Source organism: Falco rusticolus, chromosome 19 (genome assembly GCF_015220075.1).
Source record: "Falco rusticolus isolate bFalRus1 chromosome 19, bFalRus1.pri, whole genome shotgun sequence".
NCBI lineage: Eukaryota > Metazoa > Chordata > Aves > Falconiformes > Falconidae > Falco > Falco rusticolus.
The window spans coordinates 3,840,225-3,851,254 of record NC_051205.1 but is presented as its reverse complement, the minus strand read 5'-3'; the positions used below and the strand labels follow the sequence as shown (position 1 = coordinate 3,851,254).

The following is an 11,030-nucleotide window of genomic DNA, read 5'->3' as shown; positions in this document are numbered from 1 at the left end:
GAATCCAGCCCCCCCCAGCCCAGCGGGGGACTCCGAGCCGGCGCTGAGGGCCGCGGGGGGCTCGGTTGGGCAGCGGCCCGGGGAGGCCGCTGGGGCGCGGGGAGGCCGCAGCGCCGCGGAATGGGACTACACTTCCCGTCGTGCCCCGCGCGGCGCGGACTACAGCTCCCGTCGTGCCCCGCGCGGGAGGCGCCTCGCCCCGCCCCCGGGCCGTGACGCGAGCGGGCGCCATGGCGACGCGGTGACGTCGCGGGGGGGTGAGAGGTCACGGCGGCGGCGGCGGCGCCGGTGTGAGGGCAGCGGAGCCGCGTCCCGGCCCCGGTCATGGCGGCCCGGCGGCTCCGCGGCGCCTTCCAGCTCGGAGCGCGGCAGCGGCTGCGGGCCGCGGCGGCCCCGCCCGGCAGGTGAGCGCCGGCGACCTCACGGGGCGGCACCGGGCGCCGGCACCGGTACCGGGCAGGGCCGCGGGGCCCGGTCGGCGGCAGCGGGCCGGGGGGCCCGCAGTGGGTAGCGGGGCCGGAGCCCGTGCCCGGAGCACGGCGCGGGGCTGGGCTGGGCGTCATACAAGGCCCGGGGGCTCCGGCAGGGGCCCGGGACAGGGTCGCCGGCGCAGGGCGGGCCCCGAGGGGCGATCGGGGCCGGGGGGACCCGGGCGAGGCTTGGGGGCGGCCCCCGCGGGGCGAGCGGCCCGTGGGCCCGGCCTTGTGCCCTCCAAGGGGCTGCCCGGGGCAGGGGGTCGTGGGGGGACGGGGGGGACCCAGGACAGGGGGGCCCGTGGCCACGGTGGGTTGTGGCCCCGGCGGCACTGCTGTGCCGGTGGCCACCGGCCCCGGGCTGGAGCTGGGGGACACACAGCCCCGAGGAGCCCCGGGGCTGCGGCCTGACCTTGGGGCAACCCCCGCATGGGGGCCAGGGCCACCCCCCGGGCCGCGAGGGCCGGGCAGGTGCCAGCGCTTCCCTCGTGGGTCAGGAGCGACGTCAGTGTCACGCTTTGGCCAGCCCAGGAGACCTGAGGCCACCCCGCCGTGTCCCCAACCGCGCTGACCTCTGCGCCCGGCCACGCCGCCAGTGCCGCTGGGGCTCTGCCAGCTCGGGGCTGGCACCGGCCGCCTGGGGACAGGGCGGCTCTCGTGAGCCTCGGGCCACCAGCCACACCACCGGACAGGCCCGCGGTGTGGAAGCAGCTGCAGCATCGTGCCGTGGCGCTGGTTGAGGAGCCAGCTCCACTGAGACCCGCTGCGGCACGCGTACGGCACCAAGCTGCGGTGCGAGCGAGGAGGGGGCCGATGGCCTCGGGGGGGCTGTCAGTGGGGTCCCGGTGCGCTGGGGGACCCCTGGCTCGGTGCAGCCAAGGGCTGTGACCTGGGCTGGCGCCACTCAAACGTACCGACCAGCTCGCTGCGCTGCCTGGCTATTCTGGGAGCTTGGGGGCTGCCAAGCGCCCCGGGTGACTAGTCTTGGCACGGGAATGTCCCCTTCTCCTGGGAGAAGCAGCGGGACCTTTCTCCCTCGGCCACCCGCCCTGGAGGAGAGCTGCTGTGACCTGCGTGCAGGCGCATCTAAAAATACCCGCGCTGTCCCGTGGGCACCAAGTGCTGCCAGTGATGGCTGTCACCGGAGGGATCCTGGTGGGGCCAGCCCTAGCCCAGAGCCCCACTGGCCCTGGTGTGGTCAGGGCTACAGCCACCATCGTTATCTTCCCGCTTCTTGGTGAGGACTGGCTGCCGGGGCTTGGCCTGGTGCAATTAAGCCATTATGAGGGAGCTGATAATAATTGAGGAGCTGATGGCCACGGCATGGCAGGACCCCGCTGCCATCGCCGCAGCTCCAGGGCTGGGTGACACGCCACCCAGGACCCTACTGTGCCTTTGGGGCTTGGCTTCTCCTCGAGGAGGTGGCCACCATTGTCCCTTCCCACCGGCAGCAAGGGCACCGTCTGCGCCACACCTGAGGAATGAGATGGGGCTGGGGCAGGACACGGAGGAGGGAGAAGGTCCCTGGGCTGAGCAGGGCTCTGTGCTGCCACCGGAGCCCAGTGCGGGGCTGGGGAGCGGCAGCGGGGGGTAACGGGCAGTTGTCCCCGCACTGCTGGTCTGGATTAGGTGTCCCTGAGGTCAGGTTTCCCCGGCCTTCCTCCTCTTGCGCAACAACAGCCTTGGCAGCAGCCCTGGGACAAGCACTCGGACTTCCCCGGCCTCTTCCCACCGGCCCAGGCGGGAGGGCTGGGAGTGGCGGTGGGCGCCTGCTTCGGCCCTGATCCCCCCTCGCGCCCCCGGGGGCCGAGTCCCATCCCGGGAGGCACGTGGGCAGGTCTGGAAGGGGCCCAACATCGTGGCCGTCCTGGGCAGGGGGGTTGCCCCACTTGGCCCAGAGGCTCGCTGGCAGCTCCGCTGCCCGGCACGGTCCCAGTTCCTCCGCTAACGGTCCCGGTTCCTCCGCTAACGCCCATCTCCTGCGCAGGCACACGGCCCTGTGCGGCCTCCGGCTCAGCCGGCTTGGCCGGCCAGCGAGCAGCACTGAGTGGGGGCCCCGGGCCCAACCCAGCCGGTCCTTCCTCAACCTCACCAACAAGCGGAAGGAATACTCGGAGCGGCGCATCATCGGGTAGGTGTGGCGGCTTCCCCGTCCAGCCGGGCGGCGAGGGCCCCCACAGCCCCGGCTGCAGCGTCCGCTCTGCCCCCAGGTACTCCATGCAGGAGATGTACGATGTGGTCGCCAACGTGGAGGACTACAAGAACTTCGTGCCTTGGTGCAAGAAGTCAGTGGTGGTCTCCAAGCGCACGGGTCATGTCAAGGCGCAGCTGGAGGTGGGCTTCCCGCCCGTGGTGGAGCGCTACACCTCTATCGTCACCCTTGTCCGCCCCCACCTCGTCAAGGTGAGTGTGGCTCCGGCGCGGTGGGAAACCATCCTGGCCAGCTCCTCAGGCCCCCCTGACCGGCTGCTCCCCCTCCCCAGGCTGTCTGCACGGATGGGCGCCTCTTCAACCACCTGGAGACGAACTGGCGCTTCAGCCCCGGCATCCCCGGCTATCCCCGCACCAGCACCGTGGATTTCTCGGTAAGACCCAGCTCCGGGTGGGTGCGAAGCGCCTGGGGAGGATGGGGGAGACGGCCCCTGCTGCGGAGACCTGCCCACACGCTGCCATCCTCAGGCCAGCCGCTCTCCTCCCCAGATCTCCTTTGAGTTTCGCTCCCTGCTGCACTCCCAGCTGGCCACCGTCTTCTTCGACGAGGTGGTCAAGCAGATGGTGGCAGCCTTCGAGCGCCGGGCAGCCAAGAACTTCGGTCCCGAGACCCGCATCCCCCGGGAGCTCATGTTCCACGAGGTCCACCAGACGTGAGGGCAGCCCGGCCACCGCAGACTGTGCCAGGGCCACGGGGCTTCCCACCCTGCGCCCACCCTCCTGAGTATTTATTTGAGTGCATCTCTGCTGCCGTTGCCTCAACTTCCCTCCCGGCCCTAGGGGCGAGAAGCAATGCTCCTGTGAGCGCGGGGGCTGCCGTGAGCCCCCAGCCCCACCACGACGCTGCGGGAGCTGCGTCCCAGCGCTGGACTCCCTGGTTTTGTAGCTGATACTGGTTTTAAGTTTCATTTTAGTTCTTGGGAGCTCTTTTTTTCTTTTTTTTTTTTTCCTCTCCCCCGTTCTGTTCCTTTTAATTCCTCGGCAAGGCCAGAGGGTCCCGGTGGCGGGGCAGCTCCTGGGCCAGCCGTGCCTGGCCCCGCCGAGGAAGGTGGGTGTTCGCTGGGGGGGGAGCCTGGCCCGATCCTGCCTGGGAACGCAAGAGGGGCAGGCAGTGAGCGGCCAGGGCAGGGGTGGGGGGGCAGCTGCCAGTGCCCCCTGCTCCCCCAGCTCTTCCAGGAACAAAAGGGAAGGAGAAGGGCGTAGGGGCGGCAGCCGCTGACCCCTTGCCCAGACACTGGAGCTGAGGGACCCCCGGCAGCACCCGCTCTGCCGCCAGACCCGACGTCGCACAGTTTGCACAAGTCACACGCACAGGGTGGGGATGGGGCAGCTTGTGCTGCCCCCCCTCCCCGCCACCCCCAGCCCCTTGCAGACCCACTGCAGGCCAAGGCGCCGGCGCCGCAGGGACCAGGACGGCCCCGGCCCACAGCCCCCCTGCCACCCCCAGCGTTCTGGTTCCAGCTTGCCTTTCCCTGCCTTTGGTGGGGGGACGTAGAGGCCTCTGGCTCCCCCAGCCCAAAAAGCCACCTGTGGGGGGGGCAGGGGCTCCCTGGGCTGCCAGTCCCCCACCCCAGGGTCCCCCTGCACTGTTCCATCACCATTGCCAAGGGCACCCTGGCCTTGCTGCCCGAGGAAAGGGCTTTTACGGGCCAATAAAGAGCATTTTCCAAGGGTGAGCCGCCTCCTGGTCCTCATTCAGCACCCACGGGAGGGGGGAGCTGGGGTGGGGCTGCACACCGAGACCCCCCCAGACCCCAAACCAGGCTGGTTCCTGTAGAAGCCACTGAGCCTGGTGCGGCCGGGGTCCCGAGGGGCCAAGCACCACCGTGTCAGCCCCGGCAGAGACAAGAGCAGGACCGGGGGCCTCAGGGCAGCCCCCCAGGTGGGGTGGTGGGCACAGTCGCCTGCCCCCCACCCTAAATCCTACCGGAGCAAAGCTGAGCCCGGGGGTGAAAGTCCTGCACCTGCTGGGAGGGAGGGAGGGAGGCTCTGGTTTGTTAATAAAAACATTTATTTTGCATTTTGTCGTTGTTTGTACAGAAGTGCCCGATGCCTGCGAGGGGCCGGGGCTGGGCACTGGGGGGGGGGCCCAGCTCCAGCTGCCGGGGGCATCGGACACGGGGGGGTTCACACAAACACGGGGGTGCGGGCTGGGGAGGAGTGTATCAATTCCCTGCTCGGGGTGGGGGGGGGGGCTGAGACATTCATTCTTCACCTGCTGCCCCGTGGGGGGGGGGGAGCCTGGACACGAGTCTGGACTGAACCCCTCTCGGGGTGGGGGGCTGTGGTGGAGGGCGGGGGGATTTGTGCCCCCACAGCCTCACTGGTGGCACCCCACCCCCCCCCCCAAGCCCAGCAGCGGGGGAGCCGGGGGGCTCCCAGTGTGCGTGGTGCTGCTGGCACGGGGTGGGGGCGCAGGACCACCCCACCCCCCCTCCCCATTTTGCTGGGAGCAGAGGGAGCTCCGGGGAGGGGACAGCGGGCAGGGAGCAGGGGCGCGGGGCAGGACGCCCCCCCCGGGGCTGCCTCTGCCCTCTCCCAGGGCAGCAGGGAGGGAGAGGAGCGGGGGGGGGGGGCTCCGCTCGCACCACAGGAGACCCACGGCCGGTGCCCGAGGGGGGTTCAGTGCCGAGTCCGTCCGGGGCCCGGCGCAGCAGCGCAGCGTTCCCTGGGGAGCAGCCAGCCACGGCTCCCTCCCCATCCCTTCTTTACCCAGATTTGTAGCCCACGAGCTGCATGAGGCCCTTTGTGCTCATGGACTTGGGTCTCTCCAGGGGGAAGCCCAGCGCCCGGCTCCAGATCAGCTGCGAGAGGACGCCCAGGGCCCGCGAGACCCCGAAGAGCACCGTGTAGTAGTTCATCTCCTTCATCCCATAGTACTGCAGGGAGGGGGGGGGGCGTTAGGGCAGGGCAGCCTGGCAGGAGGGGGCACCCCGGAGCCCTCTGCACCCCTCCCTGGGGAGCGGGGCTGGGACGGGGACCCCCGGGCTCACCTGCAGCAGCACCCCGCTGTGGGCGTCCACGTTGGGCCAGGGGTTCTTGGCCTTGCCCTGCTCCAGCAGCACGTTGGGGACGATCTTGTAGAGCTGAGCCACCAGCTTGAACATGGGGTCCTTGGGCAGGTGCTTGAGGGCGAACTCCCGCTGGCAGGTGTAGCGGGGGTCCGTCTTCCGCAGCACCGCGTGCCCATACCCTGGCACCACCTGCGAGAATCAGGGGGGGTCAGAGCCTGCTGCCGGCACGCCCCCTCCCCCCGCCGCAGTCCCCCCCCCCAGGCAGGGCCAGACTCACCCTGCCGGAGTTAAGCGTGTTCCAGATGAATTCCCGCAGCTTCTCATCCGACACCTCCTGGCCCAGCTCCTTCTGCAGGTTGGTCAGCCAGAGCAGCACCTCCTGCGGGCACGGCAAGCCGAGCAGGGGGTGAGGGCAGTGGCACGCGGACAGGCAGACAGACAGACAGACGGCCGCGCCAAGGTGCCCACCTGGTTGGCGAGGCCGTGCAGGGGCCCAGCCAGCCCATTCATGGCGGCAGCAAAGGCGAGGTACGGGTCGGAGAGGGCACTGCCGACCAGGTGGCTGGTGTGCGCGCTCACGTTTCCCCCCTCGTGGTCACTGCAGGGGCAAGGAGCAGGGCGTCAGGCCTCCCCCACCCCCGCCGAGGGCCCCCACAGCCACGGGGGACACCCCCCGGGGGGCCACGATGTTCCCAGCCCTACCCCAGGGCTGCCCGTGGCCCCACGCCGCGTTCCCGGTGACGCCCCCGGAGCAGCCCGGGCATGTCCCGGGACCCGGTCCCATCCTTGGCCGCGGGGCTGGGAGTGGTGCTGAGCTCCCACCTGCTCCGGCTGCTCCTCCCGGCCCCGTACCTGTGGATGGTGAGGTAGAGCCGCATCAGCTCAATGAACTGGGGGTCGGTGTAGCCCAGCATGTTGGTAAAGTTGTGGGACCAGTCGAGGTTGGGGTCGATGGCCCCGATGCTGCTGCCCTCGCGGTACAAGTTGCGGTAGATCTTTGCGGCAACGCAAGGCAGCTTGGCGATCAGGTCCATGGCGTCCTCGTAGACAAACTGGGACAGACTGGGTAAGACAGCGCGGCTGCTCTCCCCGGGGGGCCACAAGCCTTTGACCCCCCAGACCCAAACCTGCACCCACACCCAGGCTCACGCTCCGAGTTGGGATGGCTGAGCACCCCCCCGGCACCGCGCCCCTTCCCCCCCAGTACCTCCCAGTATTTGACACGGTGGATGCCCTCAGCGTAGGCACGCGCAAACTTGCTCTCGCTGTTGAGCGCGGTGATGGCGGCGCTCAGCTGGGACATGGGGTGCAGGTTGGTGGGGAAGTTGTCCAGCATGGTCACCACGTGCGAGGGCAGCGCTGCACGCCGGGCCCACTCGCGGGACAGCCAGCTCACCTGCGGGGGGGCATGGGGGCTGAGCCGCGGGGCAGGGGACCGGCAGCACACCCCCCCACCTCCACCAGAGCCCCGGCGTGTTACCTGCTCCTGGGTGGGCACGTCTCCCGTCACCAGCAGCCAGAAGAGCCCCTCGGGCAGCGGTTCCTCTCCCCCCGCAGCTTTGGGCAGCAGCTTCTGGCACTCGGGGATGCTGTACCCGCGGAAGCGGATGCCCTAAAGAGCCCGGCACAAGCATCAGCTGCCGTGGCATCACCCACGCCGGGCAGGTGCCTGAGCAGGGCAGGATCAGGCCCTACCTCATCGGGATCCAGAACCGAGGTCTCGTATATGAGCCCCTTCATGCCCCTCATCCCGCCGTACACCTGCAGAAGGGCGGAGGGAGGCGGTTACCGGCTGTGGCACTGCCGGCAGCCCCGGCGTGGCCTGACCACAGCGTCGCCCCGCTCACCATGTCCACCGTGATCTGCCCGATGGCCGTGCTGCCGTGCTGCTGCCTGAAGCTCTTGATTTTCGCCTGCTCCTTGGGGATCATGCTGGCAAGGACATCTTTCAGGTTCTGGGAAGAGGGGAGGGGGCGGTGAGCCCTGGCACCTGCGGCAGGGCCAAGCACGTGCCCCCACCACCGGAGAGGGGTAACGGCAGCGGGGGCTCCTCTTACCGTGGCGGCGCTGGCATGGCGGGCGGCAAAGAGGACACACAGTGCATTCTGTGGAAGAGCAGACACACAGACTCGGTGTTACCTGGGGAGAGCCCCACCGTGCGCCCCAGCGGCCCCATCTTTAGGGAGGGGTACCCATAGAAGCAGTCCCCAGCCCTGGAGCACCCCCAGCCCTGGAGCACCCCCAGCTCCCCCAAAGCGTGGCACAGCTCCTGCGGCTGGAGCTGCCTCGTGACTCCAGGAAGATCCCATCTCACACGAACGCTGCGCTCGGCAGCTGCGGCGGCTTCCCTCGCCCACGCGTGCCAGAGATCAGCGCCAGGCAGGTTCAGCCGGGCTGGGCAGCACAGGGCTGCCGTGCTGCATCACACTCATTCACATCACGCCCAACACCGGCCACGGCCCCACCGCAGAGCCAACGGCCGCGCCGCACAGAGCCAGCGGTGGCCAAGGCGGCTGCGTTTTGCTTCCTGCTCCGCAGAGCGCGGAAGTGGCCGCACGAGCGAGTGGTGCTGCCAGCAGCGCCCTGCCAGGCCGGCACCGCTGCGGTTTTCCTGCCCTGGGGAAGCCGATCTTTGTTCCTTGCCCACGTGTGGCAGCCCACGGGGACTCCGGCCAGTGGGAACACCCTGGTGCGGCCGGGAAGCCCGAGGCTGGCAGCATCCCCTGTCCCTGCCCACTGGCCCTGGCAGCACCCTGGGGACACGGGGCTCGCCTGCGCCCAAACCCACTCAAAGCACCCGAAGGGGCACCACGGGTGGGCAAAGGTGACCATGGGACCCCTACCCAGTGCCGGGGTCACTGCGACACCTCCTGGTGCCAGGGTCACTGCGACACCTGCCCAGTGCCGGGGCCACTGCGGTGCCCGGGGGGGGGCTGTATCCACACCAGCCCCGTGGCCACCCCCCGGTGCGGAGCTGCAGCAGCGCCTGCAGAACATGACTCGCTTTTTCCACTGGCTGCCAGAAGGGACGCGGGGGGGGGGGGGGGGGGGGTGGGGGGGGGGGGGGCAGCACCACAGTGAGCCTCGAGCCTGGCCAGCCCAGCACCCCGAGAGCCCCCAGCCCAGCCAAGGGGATCCTGAGACCCCGAGCGTGGCTGGAGCCCACCGCCCGCTCCGGACAACTGTGCCACGTCCCCCCGCAACAGGCGGCAGCGGAGGGGGATGGAAAATGCCGGCAGGAACAATGGAGGCGGCAGCGGGAAGACCAAGGTCAAGGTGGCGGCTGCCACCGTCGGCGGGGGGGTCCCCGCCACCCCCAGTGTCACCCGCACTGCTCGTCCTGGCTGGGCCGGGCTGTCACAGAGGCGCCGCTGGCTCAAGGTCACACGTGTTGGCGGTGACACCGGGCGCCGGCTGCCGGGGCTGGGGCTGCCCCAGCCGCTGCGGACCCCCCCCCCGCCCCTCGCCCCGGGTCTGGGGGTGCAGGGGCTCACCGGCAGCACCGGCCATGGCTCGGCGGAGGAGCAGCCACCGCAGCTGAGGCCGTGGGGAGGAAGAGGAAGGTGGCAGCTGGGCAGGGTCGGGGGTAGCCCCGGCTGGGGGGGACGTGGCCCCCCCGGGCGAGCAGGGCCAAGTGGGGCAGCACAACATGCCCGGCCAGGCCCCGACGCCCAAAATAACGCCCGGTCGATAGAGATGCTGCAGCGGCTGTTACGAAACGCCGGGGTCGCGGCCAAGGCAAACGGGGGGGGACGGGACCAGGGCCACCCCAGCCCTGCACCGGTGCTTGGCCCCCGCCCCCCGGTATCCCCACTCCCCCAGCCCCAGGGCTGGATGGGGGTCCCCTCGCTGTGACCCTTTGCCCTCTACGGCACCGGCTGGCTGGGGATGGTCGGGGTGGATGTGGTGTGGGGGTGGCGGGGGACCCTCGCCCCCTCCTTGCCGGTACTGCCAGGTGGGAGCCCCCGGGGCTGGCGTGGCCCCCCCCGGGCCCGGCGCTGCAGCACAGCCCCACAATGGGCGGCGGGGGCCGGGAGCCCCCAGCGAGGGGCTGCGGTGGGGGTGCGACCCCCGGATAGCGGCTGCAGCCAGAGCAGAGCCCCCCTGCCCCAGTCCGCCAAAAGGACCAGGGGCTCAGCCGGGCCGCCCCCCGGGGTCGGACACGGCAGCGGCGGGGCCGCCCCTCGACCCGCCGCCCGTTCCGGTTGCTGCCGGCGGAGGCGACGCCGGTGCCGGTGCCCACCACGTGCTGCCGCTGCGGGCGCGCGGCCCCGCGCCCCCCGGGCTCCCCCAGCCGTGCGGCCCCTTTAAGGCAGCGCCCCGCCGCGTCGCCACTTTAAGAGCCGCCCCCCCTCCCCCTCCCCCCTCCCCCCCCCCGACGCGTCGCCCCTTTAAGGCGCGGCGGGGCCGGGGCGGGCGCCCTCACCTTGGGCCCGCGGAGGCGCGCGGCCGCTCGGCTGCCGGCGGCGAGGAGCGTCATGGCGGCACCGGGGCCGGGACGGAGCAGGGCTGGGAGCGGGAGCGGGCGCGGGGCCGGGCCGGGCGGGAGCGGGGCCGGAGCGAGCGGCGGCGGCGGCGGCGGCGGCCGGGGGTCCTCAGCGCAGCGGGCGGGGCGGGGCGCGGCGCCGAGCTGGTTATTAGCATAGCCCCGCCCTTGCCCGCCCCATCGGGGCCGACTCGCTTCCGATTGGCTGCGCCGTGCGACGCGGGGCGGCCCTAGGCAAATGAGGCAGCGGGGCAGAGGGGGCCAGGCTATAGGTGGCCGCCGCGTTCGCCTGATCGTGGGGTGGGGTGGGGTGAGGCGGGGGGCCACGCCCCCTGACGTGACGTCACCGGCCGCAGTGCGTGACGTCATGCCGCCGCGTCACCCACCCGAGCGGCGTCGGTGCTTTGGTGTCACTCGGCTGTGATGCCGGCCCAGCCCCGTGACATCACCGGCACTCGGCCATGTGCTATGAGGTCACCGGGGCCCCATGACGTCATCCCACACGCAGCCGCTGGGGCCGGAGGTCACCCTGTGGTGGTGACGTCAGGGGGCGGGGTACGGCCGCGGGTGACCGTCCCCGCTGACCCCGGGGCATTGCCCCGGTGGCCCTAGGGTGGTGGTGCCAGGGGCCAGGCACAGCCGTGGTGTGGGGGCTGGGCAGCACCCTTGGGGACAGGACCCCCACGGTGCCCCCGTGGTGGCTGCCACCGGGGCCAGGTGACACAGCTGACTGGGGGCTGCCAGAGGACACTCGCCCACCCCGAGGCTGAGCCAGGGCCGGGGGATGCCGGCCAGGCCACACACGAGGGAGCTGGTGGCACCAGAGATGTTGCCGGGACACAGGGT

The 11,030-nt window shown here is 71.2% G+C and overlaps 2 protein-coding genes across 2 annotated transcripts; one reads left to right on the top strand and one right to left on the bottom strand.

The window, feature by feature from the left end:
- The first annotated feature begins 257 nt into the window (after positions 1–257).
- On the top strand, positions 258–4,703 carry COQ10A (coenzyme Q10A). The gene is made up of 5 exons (XM_037370804.1): positions 258–404; positions 2,461–2,604; positions 2,684–2,876; positions 2,957–3,058; positions 3,174–4,703. Exons 1-5 carry the CDS (start codon positions 325–327, stop codon positions 3,339–3,341), a joined length of 687 nt encoding a protein of 228 aa, XP_037226701.1. The 5' UTR covers positions 258–324; the 3' UTR covers positions 3,342–4,703.
- On the bottom strand, positions 3,644–10,299 carry CS (citrate synthase). Its single transcript, XM_037370803.1, has 11 exons — positions 10,125–10,299; positions 7,756–7,803; positions 7,546–7,653; positions 7,394–7,459; positions 7,179–7,310; positions 6,906–7,094; positions 6,551–6,750; positions 6,167–6,296; positions 5,976–6,077; positions 5,678–5,887; positions 3,644–5,563 (listed from the first exon to the last, which is right to left on the bottom strand). Exons 1-11 carry the CDS (start codon positions 10,176–10,178, stop codon positions 5,393–5,395), a joined length of 1,410 nt encoding a protein of 469 aa, XP_037226700.1. The 5' UTR covers positions 10,179–10,299; the 3' UTR covers positions 3,644–5,392.
- Positions 10,300–11,030: the final 731 nt, after the last annotated feature.

Excerpts from the sequence above, each read along its gene's own strand:
- COQ10A (XM_037370804.1), top strand. The coding sequence starts at position 325 with ATGGCGGCCCGGCGGCTCCGCGGCGCCTTCCAGCTCGGAGCGCGGCAG. Across the intron at positions 2,605-2,683 it reads TCGGAGCGGCGCATCATCGG|GTACTCCATGCAGGAGATGT; the intron begins GTAGGTGTGGCG and ends CTCTGCCCCCAG. Across the intron at positions 3,059-3,173 it reads CCAGCACCGTGGATTTCTCG|ATCTCCTTTGAGTTTCGCTC; the intron begins GTAAGACCCAGC and ends TCTCCTCCCCAG.
- CS (XM_037370803.1), bottom strand. The coding sequence starts at position 10,178 with ATGACGCTCCTCGCCGCCGGCAGCCGAGCGGCCGCGCGCCTCCGCGGG. Across the intron at positions 7,804-10,124 it reads CGCGCCTCCGCGGGCCCAAG|AATGCACTGTGTGTCCTCTT; the intron begins GTGAGGGCGCCC and ends GCTCTTCCACAG. Across the intron at positions 7,460-7,545 it reads GGCAGATCACGGTGGACATG|GTGTACGGCGGGATGAGGGG; the intron begins GTGAGCGGGGCG and ends GCCCTTCTGCAG.